General features: G+C 40.3%; 2 protein-coding genes across 3 annotated transcripts in view; one reads left to right on the top strand and one right to left on the bottom strand.

Moving 5' to 3' along the window:
• The window catches only part of GNAZ (G protein subunit alpha z), a 66,274-nt gene extending 58,771 nt beyond the window's left edge, over window positions 1–7,503 (bottom strand). Inside the window, exon 1 of one of the 2 annotated variants that reach the window (XM_032198915.1) lies at window positions 7,420–7,503. The gene's annotated coding sequence lies outside the window, so the exon portion shown is untranslated. Of the gene's footprint in view, window positions 1–6,830; window positions 7,062–7,419 lie in introns of those variants that run through there. The other variant, XM_032198914.1, reaches the window with a different exon arrangement.
• RSPH14 (radial spoke head 14 homolog) overlaps window positions 1–22,869 on the top strand; it is a 92,151-nt gene extending 69,282 nt beyond the window's left edge. The window contains exons 4-6 of the mRNA XM_032198916.1: window positions 20,703–20,928; window positions 21,755–21,885; window positions 22,607–22,869. Coding sequence (XP_032054807.1) covers window positions 20,703–20,928; window positions 21,755–21,885; window positions 22,607–22,848 — 599 coding nt within the window. The 3' untranslated portion in view covers window positions 22,849–22,869. The remainder of the gene's footprint in view (window positions 1–20,702; window positions 20,929–21,754; window positions 21,886–22,606) is intronic.
• The last annotated feature ends 3,193 nt before the right edge of the window (window positions 22,870–26,062 follow it).

Raw genomic sequence — 26,062 nt, 5'->3', positions numbered from 1 at the left:
TGGTAAGAAGGAAGATGATTGTTCTGCTCACTGAGAAGTTCACCTATCATTTGTTAATTAACTTCATAGTATAATTCTAGAGTTCCATGTAATTGTGTGTCCAACTTTCCTTTTAAAGTATATTTTTGATATAATAGGCACTACACATTTCTTTCAGATCAGTTCTTACAAAAAATATCCTGCCTAAATAATTTCTGAATTAGGATATTGCAGTATTTTCTATTCGGCATTCACTGTTTGCCAGGATCAGAAGACATGACTGGAAAAGCAATATGAATTAGTCAAAAATACAGAGAATCTCAGGTAGTTCTAGTCCAGTATGCTTAGTTTAAGATATGAATTTGGGAAAATGTTTTTTCATGATCCAACCTTCATTTTAGAGCTGTCTGTACCTCAGCATGAATTAGAAGTTTCCAGGTATGATCCCATGAGGCCATGATAGCAGTGGCTGTTCTTGGTTTCCTTGGCTGCAGAAGTGAGAAGAAGTGAAGAGTTGCTAGGCCAACAACACGACATGGAGAGACACTTTTCTTGTCACAGACCACGGGAATATTCTCTGTCAGCATTTAATTTTCCCATTTAATAACCCACTTGCACTGGCAGAGAACAGGACTGTATCAGAACCAATAAACTGAGTTCTTTTTCTCAGTGGTAGGCTATTACTTCACCACTGTTTTAACTTCTGTTACATAGAATTGCTCAGGATGGCAGTGTATAATCAGTCCTCTTTGCAAAAATGGAGAGTTGTCATTTGCAGTGTTAAGACAGAGATTCCTACTTCTTGTTGATGCTAATGCCTGATATTTTCATGTTTTTAGACCACTATATATTTAATCGACCTGTGGAATCAAAGACTATTGTACTGATATAGGAACTGTGCATTTCAGTCTAAAATCTGACCATATTTGAAACAACAAACAATCTCTAATCCCTTGAATTAATACATTGTTAAAATTAGCATCCAAGTATTTTTTCCCATAACTTACAAAAATTGTAGAAAGGCTTCAGTATTCTGTGTGTTTTTGTGAACACACTTGCAAAGAAAACAAACTTTATACATACGTAATCACAGTCATGAGGCAAAGTTCAGATCTGCTTCTGGGAACATTCACAGCAGAGGACTTATGCACATCAAGTCAGGGAATGGAAACAATATGATAATAGAACAATTGTTCAAATTTGAAGTAAGCTAAACTTAGAATTTGAAATACCATCATAAATGTCACTGAATTACAAATTAAGGTAAGTTTATCTGTTCACGGACATAAATGGATTGAAAAGGAGGTAAAAACATGTCTCTGAAATTACTGTTTAAGGAAAGAGTCTACCATTACTGAGCAATACAAAATGAAAGCACAATACCTTCTTACCAATTGTAAAAATATAAAAATATCTGCCAGTTACAAAATGGCTTCTATTTTAGCTCTCTGACTCTGCCAAAATTAAAAGACCAGGCACTGAAAGGCATCTTGAGAGAAAATCTTCCTACCAAGAGCCAGTTGCAGTAAAGGTATTTTGAAGGACACTGTCAACTCACTAGCAATACAGGGAGATGCTCTAGTGCAACAGAATTTATTCTTGTATATTTTAGTTTAGAATGGATTTGATTAATATCATATGCATTACTTTACATATAGATTTTATTTATTTACAATAAATAAAAAAGTCATAAGTGATATCAGTTTAAATCTTCTGCCAGAGCATAAATACTGGGGACAGTCAACAGCTGGTATACTTTCTTTCCTTATCCAGTCAGAAAAATAAGTCTAATTTACATATACGTGTAAATGGTTATTATATACCTCTATCCAAATAAAATAATATTTTGTTTATACATATGAAATATTCAAATTTTATGCCTTGGGCTGATAGGTACCCAGAGGAAAAAAAATGTAATAAAAAAAAAAAACAGCAAAACAGTGACATGAACTGTATTATTTTCAACAAGACATCCCCTGCATAATACTTAAGTATTCTCCTGAATCATATGTGTATTTCTCTTTTAAAGGAAGAGATATAATAACCAGGTACTTACCCTATCCAAACAGCAAGCCCTCTCAGAGCTAAACATCCAGCTGTGTTTCTGTTACCATGCCATGACACTTTCATCTGAATTGATTACAATACAGTTTCATTGTGTTTTTTCTTTTCACAACACAACTGTGTCAACTGTGTTTGTGCATCAACATTTGATATGCTGTCTGTATTTGTGTGACTGTGTTTGGGGAAGATAAAGGTAGTTATCCCAAATTGTCTCAATAAGGTTGGAAAATACAGAAAGCAGGCATGCAAAATAAGGGTTGAAACACATTGGGAACGCATGCTACAATTACTACCCATAGTAGTAGGAAAAAATGGATAAAAGACCTGTGTTACTATACTATTTGAGCGGAGTCCTTCCTCCACAGTAAAATGGCATTATTAAGATATGGTTAGAGGAAGAAAATAGTCTGCTAGCCTAGGTACTATCAAATAAAACAGGGTTGTTAGGTAGGGGTGGGAGTACTACTATGTTATTAAATATTTGTGATAAAACACGAAAATGTCATCATAATTACATAGTTAAAATTGGTTAATGCAATACAATATAGACAATAAGAGTGGCACTCATCTGTCCAGATTGAGCATATGCACGTAGGTGGCTACCTCTCAGCTAGTCCCGCTGCTTCTTTTGTAGCCAGTGGGACAAACGGTCATTTCTAGAGGTCAGTTCATCTCAGTCTAAGATAGTGATCGAAATATAGTTTGGTAAATTGCACTGTACAAATCTGGTTTTTTGCTCCACCAACTCTATGGAAAGCTTTACCAACAACCCATACGTACATGACCCATTGTAAGTATCTAAGTGGTATCTAAGTGGGATATCTAAGATATCTAAGTTGGAATCCTTCCAACTGCAAAGTCCAGGGAATTACTATTGCATAAATCCACTGTAAAAAAATTTTAGATTAACAAGTTGTAGTTCATAAGAAATGATTATCTACTTTCTGGTTATTATTGTTCTTTTTTGCATCTCACAACTTTACATGTATGCTAATCTCATTCTATTTTGAATGGACATATAAAGACAAGTTTTGTTTGTCCCCCCACTGTATGAACCAGCTTTTTTAATTGCATACACTTAATGGTTTTCAGGTGTGCAAAATACACAGAGAAAATAATTTGTTAACTTTCCTATATGCACAGCAATATAACAGTATAATGAATACTTAGACTTTGAATTTGTTTTTTCAAATTTGCCTCTTTATGTCTTTCTATTGGCCAACATCATCACTAGTATTTTCACAGGCTATTTCTGTAGCATGGAATTGTCTGGAAATGTTATCACACTTGTCTTTTTGATGTGATGACTTAGCAATCCAGACCAGAAACAGGCTTCTGGTGTAAGGGGCTTAGAGAGAAAACAAGGGCAGAGGAAAATAGGATTTGTTGGATAAAACTGTGTTCTCTAAATATACATTACATGTCCAATGCTAGATAATAAAATGGGATTCTGGGGAGAGCTGAGTTTCTGCTGAACGATAGATAATGTTGTAAGCTACAGAAGTCTAAAAAAAAAAAAAAAAAAAAAAAAAGAAAAAAAGGAAATTGTTGCCTTCTGAAATTTTTCCTTTTTTTTTTTTTTCTTCTAGTTATGATTTTATTTTTTTATTTTTTTTTTGATAGTAACAAATGTCTGGAGCCTAGGTAACTTAGAAATGATGGCCATTCAATAATCTATTCCTTCCATCCTATTTCACCAATGCCTATCAGTGTTAATGAAAAGCAACAGTTGAGAGAGAAGCCTATTTTCTCTCTAGCTTTCATTCAAGGGTTAAATTATGTTCTTGATTACACTGGCATAAAGCTAGGATGACTTCAATTGCTAATTTGTGGCAATTCTAGATTTAATAGGAGAATAAATAAGAGATGAATTTCACTATCTCGTTCTGTGTATTCCATGGACCTGAAATTGCAAGGGGACTTTGAGAAGGGAGTCAATTCTATTTGTGTTGAATCACTCTGTTTTTTCCCTTTTGTTATTTTGAAACCATTTTTTTTATTTTGTTGAAATTTGGACTTCTTAATCATTATGCATAGATTCTGTAAAGTTTAATAAAAACACGAACTTTGAATATAACATAATTGTAAATCAAATTCTCCTCCCAGGCAGACTGGAGCGAATCTATTGTGACTAATAATGGATGTGAGTTTACTCTGGATACCTTGGGGATCACAAGAAACATAATTTAATCTTGGTTTTTAAATAAAAATACAATTTATCTCACGAAGTATAAATAATATTACATCTAATTATGCCAGTATTTTCATTTTGAAGGGTTTTGGTTTAAGAGTTATCTTAGATAAAATAAAATAGTTAACTGCTCCTGTAGTAGGCTGTTACTGCTGGAGGTGGGTAACGTCAGCATTACCAGCATTTATGGGAGGCCAGTGTTTTAGCAATGACCCTACAATTTTCTCAGTTACAAGAACATGATTAATAATCATTGATAATTTATAAATTAAAGCTTGTGATGCCCGTAAAGAGTTACAGAATTTGTCATTGAGACCATGACCTCACTGAAGTCTGCTACAAAACTATTCAACATTGTTGATCCTAGAGGGCATGGGAGAATCTGATTGGTGAATGTGTGCTCGTATTGAGCCTGGGCTCTGTCCCACTGACATTAGTGACAAAACTTCCAATGACTCTCATGAAAGCAGGACCAAACCTTTACAGAGTTACTCAGATTCAGTTCTTATTTCCAGTTACAAATATCTGGAGAATATCTTCTGAAATAAGTAGAATTATGGTGATTTAGCCGAAAAGAATAGAGGGCATTTTTCTTTAATTCAGGAGAAAAGGGGAGACACAATTCCTTTATATTGCCTCACCACTACATGTCATCCAAGTCTCTATCTGCTGTCAAAATCATTATCTGCTTAGGTTGGAGAGGAAGAGCTGACTTCACCATTGAAGGATTTAAGCTGTTATTGGCTACTGAATTTTCTGTTATCCTTATCCCTCTGCTTATCCCCTTCCCCACATCGCAGCAGGTAGATTCCTTAAGAAGAAGGGAGAAATTACTGTCTTCTGCTTCTGCCTTGATTTCTTAAAATGTAATATACCTTATTCCATTACTATGTAATCCAAACTGAGACAACCAGAACACTTTCACTTCAGTCCTCCAGCACTACCTGGTTGGTTATTTTTAGATTATCATAGTTAAATTCAAACCCAAGGCATGTAGCTGAAACACTGAGTAGCACCAAAAGCTTCCAAAATCTGACTTCAAAGCAACAATGCCTCCGGAAGAGTCCTCCAGTTTGGTCCACCAGTGGCCAGCACAGTGCCAAGACCATACTCCTCAGATGGAGGTGGCACATTCTTTATGTAGCAGAGTTTATTCACCTCCGTAAGGCCCATTGCCAAAACAAAATCTCTGTGGCCTTACATGGATTTCATCTGCCTTTTTTCTTTCTGTGTGCATGCATATGCAGGCAAAATGGGGTTCTTTGAAAATGCAAATCAGTGCTTTTGTAATGGGAGATACAAGATTTTATTCTAAATACTCCATATAGCTAAGATGTTCTCTTGATTTCACTCATCACTGGCTTGCTGAAGACTAGAACTTCATCCTTCTGTACACAGAGGCCTAGCCTGTAATAATGTCCTTTACCCAAGGACAGGGATCTGTGCTTCTGGGCAACAGCTTCCAACCAAACGATTTGATGGAGACAGACAAGTTAACAGCAAAAACCTCTCTGTTCTGCAGAGCTGCATCCCTGTACCTGTATCTTGTCAGTTAGCAAATACGTGCCCTGTTGAAAAGCCACCGCTTCTGCCTATAACAGCACTTAAGGCATCAACTTGGACTTCAGATGTCTCCCTCCACAAAGTCAGCCACAATTTTCCCTAAGGAAGCACAAAATACATGCTCATTTTTACTCCTTTATGATCCACAAGTAAGCATTCACGATACTTGTGGCTTTCTACCTGACCTGCTGCTGTAACCTTTGCAGGAGAAATTCTGACGGCCGCCCGAAGGGTGTGACCCACAGTGGCGCGAAACGTGGAACCCAAATAAAAAACAAATGGTGGGCACGACAGTATGGGCGAGTATAGAGATATAAAGAAATGCTGAATGGCAATCCAGCGAGTTTTTCACCAATCTTGCACAGGAAAACGTTGCTCAGATCGGTCAGTAGCCTCCAGAGCAAACACTGCGAGAACACGTTACCGGCAGTTCTGCAGTGGAACAGCCAAACCCGGAGCAGATCAGCGGCAGTACCAGAGACGAAGCGGCCGCCCGCTTGCTGTCGGTCAGCAGACTGACACCGAGCTGCTGGCTCTGCGTGCATCCCTCGCTTACCCAAAACGCAGAAGGGAACGTACCAAAAAAAAACTTGCGCTTGGCAGCTGCGGCTGGAGCCGTCCACAGGTGCAGGTTAACGGGCTGCAACCTCGCCCTGCTCGGCACGGGGGGCGCAGGACGGAGGCAGAGCTTTGGCCCCCCCCGAGCATCCTCTCGGCGCCCGCCGGGGCCGTCCTCGGCAGCTGCCGGCGGAGGTTCCCGGGGGCTGCCAGCGGCCCTGGAGCTAGGGCAGGGCGACGGCAGCTCTGCGGGGAAGGGAGCGGGCTGCAGCGGCAGCAGCCACCGAGGGGAGGCCGGTACCCCCGGAGAAGGTCATCGGGCCGGACCCGCCGCCCCAGCCATCCCTCGCCGCCTCCCCGCGCTGCGCCTTCCCCCGCGGGAGCCCCCGCGCCTTTCGGAGCCGCCCGGAGCGGGAGGCTCGGAGCAGCGACCTGCCGGGGAGGGCAAGGGGACCGCGGCCGCTCGCGCACCCACCTCGCCGCTCCTCTCCTCGCCTCTCCTTCGCCTCTCCTCGCCTGGCCGCCGCTCAGTCCATCGGGGCGGGCGCTCGCCCCCGCCGCCGCCTCCCCGGCCCCCCGCACATCCGCGGCCGCAGACGCTACCCCCGCGGCCCGAGCAGGAGGCAGAGCCAGCGCCTCCCCGCTTTCCTCCAGGAACACAACATCCAAAAGCCTCCTTTTTTTTTTTTTTTTTTTTTTTCCTCTCTCTCCGCCCTTTCCCCCCCCCAAAATGCGGCAGCGGGCGCGCTCGCCGTGCCCCGGCGGCAGGCAGGAGGCGCTCGGGGCTGGGGGCGCGGAGAGGGGGGGAGAGGAGGAGCCGGGGGCGGCGAGCACCCGTTGCCGTGGCAACGGCGGGGCCCCGCGGGCGGCTCCCGGGGCGGGGGCGCGCGTCCGGCAGCGCGCGTACCCGCGGGGGGCGAGCACCCGGCGCCGCGGGGCCCGTCCCTGCTCTCCTCCCGGCCCCAGCACCGGGCAGGGGGCTCCGTGCGCGTCCCGCACCGCGCGGTGCGGCGTTTCCAGGTAGCGCTGACCACCCTCTTCCTCCTCCTCCTCCGCGGATTTACCCTCTTCGCGTCCTGCGTCGTTTTCACCTGGCGTCTTTCTCCTCCGAGCCGCCTTGCCACGCTGGCTGCGCTGCGGAGCCTGCAGCCCCGGCCACGCAGCGATGATGCCTCCCTGCCCCGCCAGTTTCATAACCGCGATTTATTGCTGATGCATTTCTGCTGGAGACGGCAACGAAGGCGCTCAGGCATAGGTGGAATGCAGGCATTTTTTCCACGAGTCTAACGCAGTGCAGAAAGCATCCGATTCCTGTCAATGAGACCACTTGCAGTGCTGAGATTATCAGGAATTATAACAATGAAATGTTTTAGTGTAAAACACAAGGTACCAACGTTATTTTTCTTGCACAGAAATAAGAGCTAGGAATTGGTGTACCGTGTGGTTCCTAGAGGTAACACATCTGAGGTCTTGTTCACACCATGCGAGTACCCCACAGGCAAAGTTTGTCTGGTGAACTCCTAGCATTCCGAAAAGAAATGTCATACACGTAACTGGCCTTGTTTTCTCAGCAAAATGGCAGTGTTCAAATCATAAATGCACCCCATCTTCCATCTTAAAAAAAAAAAAAAAAAAAAAAAGAGGTAATAGATCATCCTTTCATCTCTACAACTTAATTTTGAAATTTTAGCTTCTGATACCTCACAATGTATCTACATCCTTTGACACTTTCATACGATCAGGCAGCGGTCAGTTACGTTCCAAGAGCGCTTTGTGTCCCAAAGGCGCTCTTTGCTTGCAGGTGCGTAAAGCCCTGACATAGTTCCGTTGGCAAGGGAATGGAACAGAGCAGCACATCTGTGGTAGCTGAGTAGTCTAGATAATAGGATGAAAGAACAATAACAAGGTGTACAGGTTTAATCTGCTCCTCCATAAAGAAGAAGTAGTTACTATAGAAACTGTCGCATTACGTGTATCTTCAGTAGAGTACTTCATATCTGAGAAAAGCATCTTCCACACATTTACCAACTTCAGTAGAAAAATCAGCATCAACTGCCATCATCCTGGGTAGGACGATCTTCATTCACATGCTCTCTAGAGCTTTCAGCACTTTCAGTATTTTTGACTGATACAACAAAATGCTTGCTATCTTGCAGTTTTGTGGGAGGCACTTAACAGTAGATCAGGTGTTGTACGGGAAGGATCATCAGCATGCAGCATGCAAGTAACGGGGTGGGTTGTCCTCTGAGAAGTTGGGGGGTTTTATTTCAACACCACAGTACGGGAGCTTGCTGTTCATTAATGGCAGAGTTAAAACCCAACTCATCCAAAAAACAAAGCAGCAGATCTGTCTGTTTTCTTCAACGGCACCTTGTCCTGCACCCAGAACTTCTCACTCGGGGCCTTTCAGCTCATAGTGATTGCACTACATGTTGCTGAGCCCCCAGAGGAACTTGAAGGGAAATATATGGCTCAAAATAGCGTACATCCCAATGTCAGATGGGGTGTCAAAACATATTTCTTTAGCTCAGTGCTCTAAATGGTATTTTTCTACATAGACAGCCTGAAGATATACACATATATACTGAAAATTAATAGTTTATGTTACCTTTTTTGCCTGGAAGTAGTGATTTGTCTAGTAGTTTGAAGAAACAGTGATGAGCTGACAGGATCTCTGCTCTCTCTTCCATGTCAGGCAGGTCGCACATTTTTTGCTGTTTTAGAGCAGGTTTTAATGTGAAGGGAGCAGCATTTGGCTGTTGGTGTGCAGCTTCTAGCACACAGCCTACTGGAACCCCCAGCTGCACAAGGATCACTCAGCCTGCCAGTGCAGCTCATTGACCAAAAGCCAAGTCCTTGCCTGTTTACTGTTGCTTTCTGGTTGGGATCAATCAAAATAGATGCATTCGCACACCCTTAGTTTGAAGACAATAGTGCTAGAACAGAAACGTGCTCTTAAGTGCAAAATCCCATAGGGATTTTTCTAATCAATTACCCTTATTATACCATGACAACATCAAAATATTTATAAGCACACATACAATGTTCTTGGTGAATGTACATCTCCAAATGATAGAGGGAAAACTGAGAGGCCACATCTGGTCTGTAATGAAAATATAATAAAAGACGTTTTCTATTTCATTCAATCTTCTACCAAACACCCTCTTTTTAACAAGCAATTGTATATCTGGGTTAGATATTTATAGGCAGGTCTGTGATTCTCTTTGAGCATGAAGAACTGAACAGAACGTTTAGAGAAGAATAAAAAGTCTATATTTTTATTTTTAACCCTTTTTCTCACCTGGAAGATGTTAAAATAGCATCAAGTGAAGATGACTGGAACCTGGTATTTATAAATATCTGGCAAATTGTTGCTTTGTACCAGTGGCTGTGAGATGGGGTGAAAAAATCATGAATGCACCTTCCAGGAGGTGGTATCAGCCTGAACACCTTTCACTTTATCACTTAGGATGAAAATTCACTTTCTACCAGGTTTTCGCATTTTTATCTTGTTCTCATATCCTTCAGGTAGCAGAGGGCTTCACTTCGTATCAACCGTTTAATCTTCCTATCTCCTTCATGCGAGATACTTGAGAATGTGAGCCCAGATAATGGATTACAGCTGACACCACAAACAACTAAAGAGAAGGACTTCCTTAGTTTTCCAACAGACAAAAAATAAATAAAAAAGAAAAACCAACCAAACCCTCAAAATGTAAGTGCCTCTACATTCTTTCATGGCTTTATTATACCTACTGTATCTGCAGTTCACAGTCATGGGCTTGGCTGCTGAATCAGCACTTGCCACTGAAGCCAAGTCTAGAAAAAAAAGCATTAAATCCAGCAGCTGGTGGACAGCTGCTTGGAGGCTTGCCTAGAGCCCTGAAAGATATGCTGGCTTTCCTGTGCGCTTAACTTCACAGCAGTCCTCGCTTCTCATAAGCTTTGTGCTGGGTACGTGGGCCCTGACTCCTTCAGAACCTCCACGTGAAGAAGGCTACAGAGATACCATGAAGAAGATGGAGTTAAGAAAAAAATATATATATTCTTTCCTCATTCTTTGTTATCAAGGGTAAGGGAAGGGGGTGTGGAACACAACATCTCAAACTTTAACCCCAAAAGAAATAGGTGATCATTTAGTACAGCACAGAATGAAAGATCAGTGAAATGCAAACGGCTGACAAAATCACTTGAGATTGAAACATACGGATCCTTAGGGAATTGCACCCAAGGAGATGCAATTAAAGAATGCCAGAAATTATTTTAGCAAAGACATTTTCAACAGAAGAAAAAACTTTTTTTGAAACTAAATCTTTTAAAACAAAAAATACCAGCCTCAGATGTCCTATTAAAGTGCTCTGAGCAACAGGCTCTAGGTTACTCTTGGGATACCTTTTTCCCTCCTCCAATCTTCCTGATTGAAGGTTTTCCACTTCGCATGAATGATTAAATATTCATTGAAGCAGTGAGTTGAAAGTAGGTCTCTCCCACCTGAGGTTACAGGCAGGCATTTGGGTTTTGTTTATTTTTACAATAATAAACAAATAAAAAGAGGCAATGTCTTGATTTTTCTTAATTTTTTTAATTTTAATTTTCTTAATTTTTCTTCACTGATGTTTTTGCCCCTACTTGAAAAAGCATCAAACTGGGGCCTTAAAATAACTGTTTATATATATTTTAATAGATACTTAGAAAAATAATTTTAATCCAATTTCATATTTCTTTATATCCTTTACAGATGATAATTTTACTTCATGTAGGAGCCACGAGCTGTAGCTACAATTTCAGCAGGCACTATTTTTTTTTACAATTGCATTTCCTTATAATATCTGATTAACAGGAAAAAGAAGTTGGTAGTTTAAGAACTTAAGAAGTTGGTAGTCAGGTTTAAGTAATGGAATTTAAATAATTGTACACTTTCTCCATGTTAGGTCATGGCTAATTTTGTATCTCTGTAAAGATACCACATACATACCCCACCGGTGGTCACTGGCAGAGATGCACAAAGCGGTGCTTTCAGCTGGCTGTAACTGCTCACTGCCCCTCCTGAAGCAGTTCCAGAGGGGGGTGAAAAACTGCAAGGCCAGTTCAGTCTAGGACTACGTTGGTGATAAACTAATAGAGAAATGAGTAAATGTGACTTCTGATTTTTGTGATTTGCCACTCCTACTTTAAAAGAGAGCTCTTGCACTCTCACGGGCACACACAAGATCGATCCAACAAACAAATGGCAGTGACTCAGGAAGCAATTCGGCCTCCAGACATGTCTCTGGGACAGGTCCAGACACAAGACTCTGGGACTACTTTCAGCTTTCAAGGATATCCCATCTGCCTCGTGCTGCACCTTAGAAACGTCCCAGTGTCCTGCTGGCCTTATGTCATACCCGACAGTCACAGACAGATGCCTCAGGTACCCAAGGATGGTTGAATTGGTGTTAGATGCCTACGTCTGGCCACTGGAACCCCTTACTGACTAACTGGGCAATTGAGCCAGCACAGTGGGCAAAGCACATTGTGCTAACTTCGCCTGAACTGACTAAATCGATAAACACCCCAGCACATCTTTCAGTTAACATAGCTTTCAGAGTTACTTGTCTCAGTGCTGGTTTTAAAAAGATTATATTAAAATGGCAGTAATTTCATCAGCTGAGTAAATAGCTGCTGGTATCTCTTATAACTGCTGCAAATACGACTGTCTCTGCTTCTGGTCGTAATGTTTTGAATACACTGTATGTAATGTTCTTAAATATAAGCACATCAGTAGCACTACCCAAGTGCATACCTTTTAATCTGGCATGTTTCCAGAAGCTAGACCTAGTATTTTAGTCTGGGTTAAGTAACAGATTCATTTCACTGTTGTTGCTTGGGTCCTACTGCCCTTGGTTGTTTTACAAATACATGATAAGAAGGTCATTTTACAGGAACACCTTTATGCGTTCACTTGGAGATCTTCATTCAGGAAAACATCTCTAGGCAGAAAGTGTATTTACTGTTAAGTCATGTTCCTATTTGTGACAGACTCCTTTCAGCCAACATCTGTGATTCACAGCTTGCTGGAGGAATCGGGCTCTCAACCCAAGAGCATCCTTTACTGGGGATCACTTCAAAGCACAAATCACCCCCAGAGCAGCTCATACCTTGGTACTCAATTAAGACTTAAGAATTTTTCATTGCCAGAACTAAAATATGCACTAAAAAACTGGAAAGCCCTATTGTAGAACCTCACCCAGAATGGAAGAAATTTTCATTGAGCAGTGTAAGTAGTTTTCCTTAAGAATGTGGCTTTCCGCAGAAAAAGTGGAATCTGCAAGGCAGCAGGCCTGTGTGGGAAGCGGAGCGTTATCTGCCTTTCCATGCAGCTCCACTCATGTCGTGCAGCCATCTGGGCCTACCGGTCTAATGGAGATGCATTTCCTCCAGCTTCATTTTGAACAAAATTGCCAAGCCAGACCATTTGAAGTATAAAAGGATTTCACCCGCCTACAGTACTGCATTCTTCTTTTCCTAGAGATTTTATCAGTTTTAACCATTCAATTGAGCTCTTCTGGGCACAACTGCATGCAGTGTGAACTGTAGGATAAAATTAACTTATTGCAGCTTTGCCAGCATGCTAGATCAGGAAACACAACCAGTGGGTTTGTCAGTGCTACAATTTCACCTGTTTATTCTTTGAAATTCTCTACCAAGAGATTTTTAAATGTAGCAAAAAAAAAAAAAAGTTGAAGAAAATAGACCAAAAAAATGGAAGAAAATTATAACAATGAAGAAAATGGAAAAAAGGAAGTCCATACAGTAGTGCAGAATACAAGCTCCACAGATATAGCCTTACAGAAACAGAAATTTATGATAGTTAACAAAATTATTTCTTGAATTTTATTAATATTGCTTTAGTCTTTCAGCCTTCTGTCTGAAAAGAGAAGACAGTGTGTTGTTTGTTTGTTTAAAAAACAATAACTATTCTCTCAGCAGAAGTTCTGAAAATTGAAATCTTGCAGCTGTGTATTTCTCTTGCCTTAAAGCCTTGTAAGACAGTTAGCCTTAAAGGTTTTACACTGGTAGAAAGGGTTTTAAACTACAGTCCACCAAAGAGCAACCTTCCAAGCTCTCAGGAAGCATTAGATGCCACAATAACACGACCAACACCAAGACCTGCTGTGGCCCTGAGGAAGCCACCTGCCTGCGCACTGCTCCCCGCTGGCCAGCCAGCCTCGGTCCCAGGCAGCCTCCCCGTCTCCCTCCACAGCAACAGGGGCAGCCCAAGGGTCAGAACAGGCAGGGCGTCAGCAGCTTGTGTCTGTCCTCTGGCCACAAGACTCTGGCTGGGGAGCCACAAGAGCACTTTGGGACAGTGACACTAAACCGGATCTTTGTTATTTCTCAGCTCTTCAACCTGAAGAATTAAACAGCTTTTGGCCTCTTTCCTTCCCACCCACTCCTTTTGCCCCGTCCATAACCCATTTGGGAAATGAGCTGTCTCTCACATTTCTTTACAAGCCTCTACAATGCAGCAGACCTTCCTTCTCCATAGGAATCTCTAAAGCTTACTACAATGTAAGTAATAATCACATGAACATTTGTCAAACTGATAGTTGTGCTCACATACAGTATCAATTTTTCTGTGACTGAAACTTGCTATAGTAATTGTTAACGCTTTCTGCACTCTTGGTATATGTGATTGGTATTAAGCATAAAATCTGATATTTAAGTTAGTGCTTGCAGATGTGCCAGTCCGGGTTACCTTCTGAACATATTGACTATGTCATATGTACTAAATCTACTGTTTTCTGTGAATGATTGAATTCATAGCCAGCATTTGTGGGAGCAGTGAATTCAGCAGTCTCTTATGGTAAGAGGCTGCACTGGTCCCTTTGGTCTTATTCTATCGCTTCATGTCTTCATTCCTAACCAAAAGACAAAAAAGGAGAAATTTTCATTTGGAAAATGCGAAATTGGGTAGGAATTCATGGCTAAGGCTCAGCTTTCTGAGAGTAGTTATCTCAGGGCTTTAATTTTCTCTCTCAGTAATTGATCTGAGGACTCTGGAGCAAGTAGTACATATGTCAGACTGTTTTCCTTCCCTCTTGCATTTTGGCAATGTCTTCCCTGTGGAGGAAATTAATAAATTTCAGGATGACATTTCCTTCTTTATCCAAAAGAACACAGGAAAAAAAATCCTCTGGGTTATTTTCCGTCTTTACTTTTAACAATTTATAAAAATCTCTCTGAACAAAGGAAATATACTTTACCAGAGAAAGAAAATATGAGAAATTTCCTCATTTGTGTCATTGATACGCATTGTGATCAGTTGAGCCCGTGTGTGCATATGCATTCGCACACCTGAGTATATCAGATGATCATGAATATAAGTTACAAACTAAGAAAACAAAAGATTAATTTTATGGGAGGTGCAAACAGCTAGAGTTCTGATGGAGGAAAAAAAACCCTGTAGGAAATATCAACGCTTGTACTCCAACATGCAAGAATATGCAACAATTATAGCTAGAAAAATCTTTATAAGCCAGCATTGGTTCTATTTTACCATCATTTTGACTCTTTGCTTTCTTTTATATGGTAATGAATACAGTTTTATTAAAAGAAGGAAAAGTTGCTTTCATTTTAGACACTACCTTCTGATGCCGTGCGAATGACCAGCAATCCACATGTGTATCATGGATTATTCACTACTACAACAGAGAGCATATTTCATAACTACCACCGCATTGGTTTTGGTGATTTTTACTACAGGAGAGGCTGACAACCATCAGAAGTAGGGTACTTGTCTTAGTCAATTATTGATTTTACCCTGTAGGTAATTCTTGTACAAAATCAGAATCCAATATTTATTTTTCAGTTTGGAAGCTGTCTCTATGTGAAACACAGTCAACTCTGTCTAATTCATTCCCAGGACTTCCAGAGGTACTCTGACAAAGACGCTCTGTAGACCAGAATCTCCAAGTTATTTAGATACTAATCTTCTCATGGGGCATAAATGATTTAGGTGGTTAAGCCCATTGCTTTCAAGCAGAATGGCACAGGCAGTCTTATTTAGTACCAAAATGAAAAATATATATATGTTTTTTAAAAAGATATCTGTTTCTTGGATTTCTAAATTATAGCAGCAAAGCTAGTGCAGTTATATTAGCTGTATGTTCTATGTTAATTATTGTCAGTGCTGCTTTGATATAACAATTTCACACATACTAAAGCAAAGTTTCTAAAAACAGAAACAAGATAGCACAGGAGTCTCTTTATTCATTGCTGAGAATTACTTACCACTTATTTATCAGACCAATCTTATCTATTTCTTGTTGCTGCTTGAAAGAGGTTTTTCAAGGACCCTGCTGACATTTTAATATTTTTATAACTTTTTTTTTTCTTTTTTTTTAAATGTTTTTCATACACATCGCATCCCCAAATCCTCAGTACTGGAAAAATTCTCAGTAGCTCCAACAAGAGCAGATCCCATAATGCTTACTATGGTTATACAGCTATTTACGCAGTTACATCGCTATTGCATTTTTAGTTAGAATATGACAGACACTATTATCGAGGTTGTGATTTTATATCTGGTATGTCCCTAGGGCTGCTATAAGATAAATGCATTTAGCTGATGCACAGATGTGAAATAGTTTGAAATAGAAATGCTTACTATTTCTAGTCAGATCCCAGTATTTGCAGTATTTTCCTCAGGTCTCTAATGCCCAAGTAGCTCTTCAGTTTATTTAAATAGGGACTTTCCACCTCTCAGTCCTTGATGAGAGATGATTCTTTGCCTCCAGGCACAGGCGTCCTTTGGGACACTACTGTTTATTCCTGTTTAACTTATTACTGAAAGACAGAGAATTATTATTGCAAAGAAAAGGAAAATATTCTGTCTTTCAAAGATACCAACAGAGTTTTCATCTTTAATTGGAAGATTTGATAAGGCTGATGGGGTGCAGGCAGATAAGTTTTATTTCTTTTATTGTGGTCTGTCTCCTGCTCCAAACATACTGGAAAGAAAATTTTCAAATATTATCATATTTAATGTATTCCCTGACACAGCGTTAATGCGTGAAACACTGCAACTCAACATGCTGAATCTTATCATTAAGTTAGCTACTACAGGGTTCTCAAACTATGCTCTTGTGACTGGTGACTCAGAAGTCTTCTCAGGGAGTCTAAAGAATAAGATATTTTTTCAATTTAAACAGTAATGAGCAAGGAGTTATTAAGGAAGGTAAGCCGGGGAGGGATCTGCTGCTATCCTCTTGGCACTCAGAAAGGCAACATTGTTCAATGTATATCATGTATGCTAGCACTCATTAATTCAATAAACACATTGTTACCTCTAAAACCGTGCTGAACTATTGCAGCAAGAGAGCCGCTAGGTGTAAGAATTTTGTCAGGATCATTTGGCTACTTGCAGCTCGTGAGCTCCCACACTGGGATTTCACAGCTGCTGTGCACTGGACGCGTTGCTGGCACACCAGGATGCAGGGCAGCGTTGTTCACTCCAGCTGTGCCTGGCTCTGCTTTTCTTCTCATTTTCTGCCTCTTCCTATGCTGAACCATTTTAGATAGTTTCTGAAGGTCTCAAAGAGACCTCTGAGGAATTAACAAAACATTCACATTATATAGAATCTGTGTTTACATACAATTTCACTATGTGGTGCTACACTGTACATCTCTCTCTGGCTATGCTTCTTATTAAAACATTTAAAGGACTTTGATTTGAAAACTGACATTTGTACTGAAAAGAATGTGTAATGTGATTTAAGTGCTCTATGTAATTGAAAAACAACACACCACTGTTATATGCTATAAAGGACTTCTTTGTTTTCTACAAAATTTGATTTGTTTACTTGCCCTGCAGCCATACTGAGAGAACAGAATAAATGGCAACACCTCTTTAGGTCTATTTGAAAAAAGAGTCAGGAAAAGGAGAATGAGAGTGGCCAAAGGGCTATGAGGAAGAAGAGATGAGTGCTGAGATAAAAAGCAGCCCAAAGGAAGATTACAAGGTCTCAGAGAACGAGATCAATAATGGTGTTAACAATGGAGCTGCAAATACAACTATTTGCATTTTGAAAACTTTTTTTCCCTCCTGCTTCACTATGTCCAGAGTATCTGGAACACTCTCTGCACAGATAAAGCACCTCTGAAAGGACAGCATTTCAATGAAAAGTCAAGACCCTGAGGATGCCAGAATAGTACGTGACTACTGGAAACATCAGCTTACCTTCCCTGCCCATTGCTTGTTCTGTAAGAAGCAAGGATCTAATTTACAAGCAACACTCAAACAACTCTCCACTAATTCTGTCTCCTCCCTTTTCCTTTTCACCTCCCTAGACCTTTCACCATTTGGTTCCCTTGAGAAAACCATGACGAATTTCCACCTGGAAATTTCAGTCTCACTGTTAGGTAGTCTCTCTCTTTTTTTTTTTTTTTTTTTTTTTTTCTGTTGTTGATGGCCCTTCCTCTCCACCCTCTTTCTCTTTACACATCGAGACATTTGACAAGGTCAAACAATCCATCTTAGTTTCTATATTTATATCTGGGAAGCTCCCTCCAGTAGTACAATAGCATTTTGGATAGGACAGTTTGACAAAAACTGTAGATAGGAAAGATGGCCTGGTTAAAAAAAAAAAAAGAGAGAGAGAGAGAGCAATTTAAAAAAAATGAAAACAGCCTGAGTGTTCATACAAAATAAGCATCCACTAGATACATAGGGATTTCTGACCACAGAAAAAAAGCTTAGACAATGCTCTGTACATTATTTTGCCAGCTTATGGGAACAGAAAGACATAAAGTGTCTTTGTTATATATTTGGTACTCGAGAATGCAGTGCAATAGCAAAGGCTAGCACCAAAAGAAGCCGTGAATTGTAAATGCAATGAATGAGAGATGGCTGAGTCAAAGAAAGTCAATAAACATTAAATGGAAGGAATAAACTCAAGGGCCAATGAAAGCAGGCCTGTTTAGTTGAATATATTAATTGAACATATTAGAAGACAAGTGAAAGACACAGACACAAAGATGTGAAACCAGAACATTGAATACTTACAGAGAACATGCTGAAATAGCAATCAAGGGAATTGAAAAAAGTCTGCAAGGAAGGCCTGTAAAAGAGGGAAGTGCAGGAAATAATAAAATAAAATAAAATAAAATAAAATAAAATAAAATAAAATAAAATAAAATAAAATAAAATAAAATAAAATAAAATAAAATAAAATAAAATAAAATAAAATAAAATAAAATAAAATAAAATAAAAATAAAAATAAAAAGATGATGGATTAAAAAAAAGAAAAGCCTATTAAATATTTGAAACCAAATGGAAAAATAGTGATGGGAACCTCTCTAGGAAAGAAAAAAAGTGTATCTACAAGCATGAGAACAGTCAAAAATGCTACAGCAATAGTAGAAACAGAAAGGCAACGGTTTCTTTTGACTCAAGGTGGAATGCTGACTACTCTGTGTGAGAGCTAGCATTGGCTTATGAAATGATATGATGAAACTTGTTGTGTGACACTATCTCAAAGCAGACTGCTGTCATGTGAATTACAGCTACCCAAAGCTCTGGAGGAGCATGGAGTTTAAACTTCCATTCTTTGTCACTGCTATTTACATTTACATTCAGCATGTTAAATTATATGGAAAGAATGAAATTAATGTCAAATCGTCCAGATGCAGTCTGGATTTGAAAATATCACAGGTTATCTGGAAAGCACCTACACAAAAAATCAGTCACTGAAAGGAGGGAATGTCATCTTATAACCACCCCCAGCCCTTCTATACCTATAGCGTATAATCCGAACACCTATAATCCTTGTCAGGGGAGTTAATGAGAAGTGATGGAGTGAGCTGTGCAATCTTTGCTTCCTTTTCAGGGACCTCCCTTGGAGTCTCCTGCCAGAGCAACAGTGCAGGTTTCCTTTACCACATCTTGTATGGGGACAGTGTGAATTGCCCCTTGAGAATATTCTTCTTTTTGTACCTCTATGGAAAATAAATATACAGTTGGGTTTTTCTACTATGAAAATGCAACTCCCCTCTAGTGATACACAGAGACACAGCTTCAAAGACAGTGTTTTTTTCCCCACTTTCCTTCCACGCTGTTTTTTCTGGTACACAGAAAAATCCTTATTTTTAAAACATTGATAGCTTCAAGAGTGAGTTGTCTGAATCTGTTTTTCCTTATTTATCTGAATTCTCACAGGAAGTGACCACCAAAGGTACTGCAGATGGTAAAAGCTGTAATAGTACCAGCCCTGGGCATTTCTTTGCATTGGCATTAGAAAAATGGATCCTAATAAGTTAGTAACATAAGATATTATTCAGTGTCATCAAAACCTCAGAAATATGTACAACAGAATAACCTCTAGATTAGGTCAAGAATCATGTTTTTCACCTGGCTGTCAAGTTGAGGGATTTCTCCAGTGCACTACAAAAGGCCATTAAGATCTTTTTCCCACTCATCCTTTTATCTCTAACCGGGAAGATTCATTTGAAAACACCTTGATGACGCTTACTCACAAAACTTCCTTATCTAACTGCATGTGAATCACTTCAAAAGGAGACACATTCTGTTGGTAACCAAAGAAGCAGCCTTAGCAACAAGACAGCTGGAGAATTTTGTTTTCAGAGAGTTGCTTGTGGACAGTATGTTCTGCTTTCTGCTTCCCCATGGCACTGCTCCTTCAGTGTTGACTTAGTATTGTGTAAGAGTCAGTCACTAGTTCATAGCAAAGACATCACTTGCAGTGCAGATGACGATCATTTTACCTTTGATGCTGTTCCCTTTACGAAATAGTGCATATGTACTGACTGATGGAAAGCTCAGTATGTGATTTTCCCCCATAACAGAATTACCACAAAGAAATGTGCGAGGAAGCTGATGGTTTCCAAAACCTGTCTTCCCCTGCAGAAACCATAGTGAAGAATTGTATCAAAGTATTAGCTCTAAAGGTTCACATCTCAGCCTGTCAGCATCTGTTGTTGTTGAGAATAGTTGTATATAAGGTGTGTATAACAGTTGTACGTAAGGTGCCTTACATCTATCTTCTTAGCAGGAATGATTCTGGGAAAAATGTTATGGTGGGGAGAACTGGAAACACAGAGCAATTGGGGGTGTTACTTGGGCTGATGTCTTCACAGAACCGTTGGGGAAGCTCACTGTGGAAGCAATGCTAAGACGGCATTCATGAACAGTCTGGTGTTGTAATAGTTTCCATGTCCCAGTCCCACATCTGTGTAAGGAAATGAGTTATCATATACATTTTGATCCTATTAAAAAATTCAAAGTACAGGCAGAAATAGAAAATGCACTCACACTTTCACCCGTGTCTCTTGTATCTCCTCCTGCAGGGGCTGCTGACATACTGCGTGCTGGTTTGATTCCCTTACTTATGTTCAAACTGAAGTCTGAGTTGAATGAAATCCAGGAGCTAATCCTAGATACACTCTCCAACTGTCTACGTGTGGAGGCTTCTGAAGCTCTATCAAGTGGTGCCATTACCATCCTGAAGGAAAAGCTCACACATTCATCAGTGACCATCAGAAGCAAAGCAGCTCAGGTCCTTTTAGAAATTGGGTAAAAGAAATCTATCTATAACACTTAAGCCCAAGAAAATGCTAATGAACTCAATCAAGTCTATTAATGTACAGTGGCTATTCCACTATACATTGAAGCTGCTATATTTCACAAGGAAAATAATATCAGCCTGTATGCACACACAGGTTGAAGACCTCTAAAAATTCTAACTGCTACAAATCACTGAGGAAAGTAGAGGCTGATAAGTTGTTCCTTTTCCTCCTATTTTTCTTTTGTATTGTTTGTCTTGTGGGCCATATTAAACATTTCCCACATGTAAGAAGCTGGAAAGAAAGAGACAGAATTGACCTGAAAGAATGATTCCTTGCAGACCCCTAATAGAGCAGTTGGTTTGAATCTGTTTGGGGTTCAACAAACTGGTTTCTAACTAAATTGCCATTAGGAGAACCAGCACACTTCTTCCTACATCCTGTTCCTTGCTGCTGGCAGTCTCCAGCATATCACAGGAAGTAAAAAGAGAAAAATCCAAACATCACCTAAAAATAGCCTAAAAATTATTAAGCCCACACACATAGGTTAATATGATAATAATTGGTATTTTATCAGCAAGTAGACTTACTAGACACCAGGCATAAACAGATGTTCCCTCTCTTTTCTTTGCGTCTGGGTAGTGGTGCTTCCAACAGTCTAACAGTCAGAACATTTAGACTCCAAAGAGAACAGAGAGGAGAGGAGGACTGTGTCAGCACCACCGTCATGAAACAAAGGAGCGCTGTAGGGAGCCAGACATGGGGAGAAGCTGTGGGTAGTTGCATGTTTAGCAGACACAGTTAAAGAAAGCATCTTAACCATCTTTTCTGCACAGTACCCATCCAGAGGGAAAAATTGTGGTAGGTGAAGTTATTCCTGTGCTGGTGAGCCTGTTAGAAGACACAGATTCTGAAGTCCAAGCTAGCGCAACAGGAGCGCTGATGTTTGCTACCATTAAACCTCAGGGTAAGAGAAAGAGGCAGTTCTGTTGGATGCTGTTCGGAAATCCAATTTTAAGGCAACTTAATACCTGTGCCCCTGTTCTCTTCCCCCCCAAATCCTCTGTTTCTAGTAGCATAAAAGCTGTGCCAGAAATTGTAAGATCAGGACATTTCATAGGCAGTTTCTCACAGCTAAGAGAGGAGTGAATATTAATAAGGCTGGTGGTTCTCTCAAGTAAGTTACAAGACACTGAAAATACTAACTGCTGAATTTTCAGTGTGATGAGTGAATAATTAGATATAAAAGACTCTTAATAACAGTAGTTGTATTCCAATCCTCCTCTGCAACTGTCCCCCCTGTCTTCCAAAGACAACACAGGCATCGATCTCAGTGTTTGAAGTGTCTTTAAAAATAGAGGAATGGAGGATGTTCTTAAGGGCATTTAATCCCCCCCCAAAAAAACAGCTTATCCTATCACTTGGTGTCTCACACCTTCTCAGATAGTTTGTTGCAAATGAAATAATAATGTGCAAGGCAGAAAAAGTCAACTAAGATCATTTTTCTTAAAAATAAAAGCTAGCTGGCAGCTAGCTTTGGTTTTCAAGAGAAAAGCGTGTCCTATGTCTTCACACTGCACAGTCTGGGTGTTCAGAGCTGTAACTGGGCAGGGAGTCAAAAGAAAAAAATCAAAATCTTGTTGATTTCATGCAATAACACATTTTAAAGCAAGTTTATTTTTCCACAGGGAGATTCTCAGCCCTAGGTGCTGAAGCCATTCCACCTTTACTGAAGTTGGTTGCTGGGGAAACCAGCAAAGCCCGTCTGAGCGCAATCAAAACCCTCACCATGCTGGCTGAGCTACCAGAGGGCCGCAGGAAACTCCTAGATCATACAGACACGTTTCAGCAGTGTCTGAATGATCCCCGTGAGGCAGTGAGAAGAGCTGCCGAAATTGCCATCCGTGTCATCAAATGGAAACCTTTCTGAAGATGTGATGTTTCATAGAGATCTATTGCCCTCTGTTGTTGTCTTGCTGTAAAAGTTGCATGATTATATTCGACCTTCAAAAACAAAACTCTTTCTCAGTTACTCAAAAACAGTTCCTCCTGAAAAGTCATTTGTCAACTGTTTCACATCTGTCTTACAGGTCACAAGCAGAGCGATGGGGAAAAAGGAAAGGTAGCAAGTCTAGAACTCTCTACCAGGAGTTATTTCCTGAGATACCAAGTTTTTTCTGTCATACAAGAAACTGGTCCTTTGTGTAGTCTTCGTATTCTCGCTTTTTGCTGTTTCTTTTTTAATCGCAGTCTGTCAGACACCAATCAATAACTAATTATATTAGAAAGAAAGGTTCATAATTAACCTCTCCAGCAATCTTGGCTGTGCTGGGAAATTGACCTAGCAAAAAGCATTTACATGAGTTTTGTTGCAAACATATGTTGAACACAGGATTAGAACCATTTAGAGCATCATCATTGAAAAAATCAATGGCAATGTCATAGAAAAGCTTCCCCTAGGGAAGTCTGAGGCTTTCCCAGCCTGAAGCATAGCCAAATTCTTTTCAGCACCATTCTAACAAATTCTGTCACTGACAAGACTTGCCAGCAATGAGTCTGGTGCAGGGCCTCAGTGTTCCGTGCTAAGAGCACCTCCACCCATCCCTCCCTGCGATGAGGTTTATCCATGGGATGCTCCAACGCCCCCAGCTGACAGCAGCCACCACTGCACCTCAGTGGCCCCTTCTGAGCCCCCTCTTGCTGTGTGCCTGCAGCCCCTCCCTCAGCCTTAGCTCCAGCCACGGCCCAGGTTCTTAACCTGCTGGGGATCTCAGCAGACAGCCCTTCCCATTCCGTATGTTTGGTGCCAGGCTCGGGGTCACCACGTGCAGTTATCCACACTTACACTAAGGAGAAAATAAACCAGCAAGGCTTTACTGGGGTAGCCCTTGGAAAGCCTGGCTGGGGAACCCAGTGCCTCCAACATAAGAGGGATCAGCCCCAATCTGAAGTTTGTTAGATTATGGAACAAACATGCCTTTGCATTTGGCTATTACTTGCTATTTTGTACTTTCGTAGAGCTGTGGTCTATCCTTTGCATTAAAAAATAATAATAATAATAAATAAAATTAAAAAAAAAAATCAACAAATATAATGAAAATGGAGGTGTTCTGCCAGAATGGAAGAATTTTGCTGTTGTGGCTCATTTTGAGGGGAGATGGAGAGTTTGAGAGGAAAACCAATACTAATATTATGGTCTAGTCCAACAGAAGTTGGACAAGACAGTTTCCAGAGGTCCCTTCCAGCCCACAGTATTCTATGATTAATGGCTGTCTAAACAAAGAGATGAGGAGATAAACAAAACAGAGAACTGAAAATGTCACTCCCCTAGTTGAAAAAAAAATGCTTTTTTCTCCCTTTTTTTTTTTCTAATGAATTTTACTTCACAGAATTTAATATAACTTCGAAAGTTCAAGCTGTCTGAAACAAGCCTATCCAAGAAGACATAAATTGCCCGAAGGAAATAAGGTAGTTTCTGATTTTGGAGCTGAAGAGCAGATGAAACGGAAGTTCAGTAATATTTTGCTCACTGTGTAGTCAAGGCAGGTCACTACTGATACTGTAAATTCCTCTGTCTGCAGTTGCTAGTGTGTAATTTAAAAGTCATCAAGAGAAGGCCTGGGTGAAGAAATGAAGCACGTTTGCAGGACAATTCCTGGCCATTAGAAGTGCCCACAGCAGCCGTCATGGTGCAGGTGACTCAGCTTCACAAGAAATCCCATTTATTTTCACTCAGGTATTTGCTCCCACATGGTGTTCTTCTAGACAGAAGTTGTAGTTAAACAGAAGCTGCATGTTGGTTACACAGCGGTTATCCGTCAGGGCAGCTTTTTTACTGCAGAAACCCAGTGTCCCACTGCAAACTGAAAAGTGTAAGCTTATTCTAGCAACTGCAGGCGTGATTAAAGTTAAAAGGTTTCTCTTCCATAGCTTAATCAGAAGAAGACTTCCCTGCCCTATAAAGATGTGATTTAAAAGCATTGAGTCAGTTGGTTTTGTTTCCTCTGGCCAGGGTCTTGAAGGAACTCTGCCTTTTCAGCACACTTAACGTGCACAACAGACATAAGGCACTCACGTGTAACACATATCAATGCCTGAGTGCATCCAGTTCGATAAGTGCGAGTCAGAAGTCTCACCTACACTTACAGAACTGCAGTAGGAAAAGACAGTAATGATCATTTTGGCTCAGTTTCAAACATCTGTCACAGCCTTTGCCCTGATAAATCAGGTATTGCATTTCAATGAGTTAGGAGAATAATTAGCTTGTTCAGATGTAGAAATAAGACCATTCAGACTGAACTGATCTGACAAGAAAATTAGCCGACTTGGACCTTAAGCACTGCACTCTGAACATCTGCCTCATCATTGCTTTAGAGACAACATAAACAGTTTCCAAATCAGGTTCTAACATGGTATCTGCGTTCTTGTCTTACACACATGCACAGTACAAAAATGGAGCAAAGCCTTAACTGAGCTCTGAAGTACGGACGCTAGTATATTTCTCAATCTCCCTGTTAAGATGGAAGATAAGATCAGAGCCCTGAGACAGTAGTGGAGAAATCAAAGCAATCAGGAAAAAGTCCTTGAAAAAGTTTTTACAAATAGAGAAGATACTGGTGAAAAACTGAATGAGCTAGGTTGACCCAAAATTTATATGAAATAGAAAAGCAGTGGCATGAACAGAAATTATAGGGTAAAAAGAATTAGGTAGAAAATACACAGAACAATCCCAGATTTTTTAGGTTTGGAATTCTCGGTATTTTATTCTCCATTGTTAAACTTTGATTCTCTAACTTAGCATATAATCACTTAATGAATTTTCATACCTAAAAAGAAAAGAAAGTCCTTATGAGGAAGGATTTGCCGTCTCGTCTGAGATACACAAAGTCTTGAAACAAAGGAGAACAAGATGTATGAAGTTATACTAATGCTGATTTATAGGTTAACCCAAGATATCCTCTGACCCTAGCAATATTTTGATTTCTGTCAGTTATTACTTAATTGCTGAGTACCACGTTGCCCTTAAGACAGTGAACAAAATGAAAAATGCATCCTAGAATTCTAGTACTGACATTCCGATAAAACGAAGAGACCCCCTGTAATAGCAAGTCCAGGGGCAGGAACAGGTAAAGTTTATATGCCCT

This window comes from Aythya fuligula, chromosome 17 (genome assembly GCF_009819795.1).
Source record: "Aythya fuligula isolate bAytFul2 chromosome 17, bAytFul2.pri, whole genome shotgun sequence".
NCBI lineage: Eukaryota > Metazoa > Chordata > Aves > Anseriformes > Anatidae > Aythya > Aythya fuligula.
This window is presented reverse-complemented; position numbering and strand designations above follow the sequence as displayed.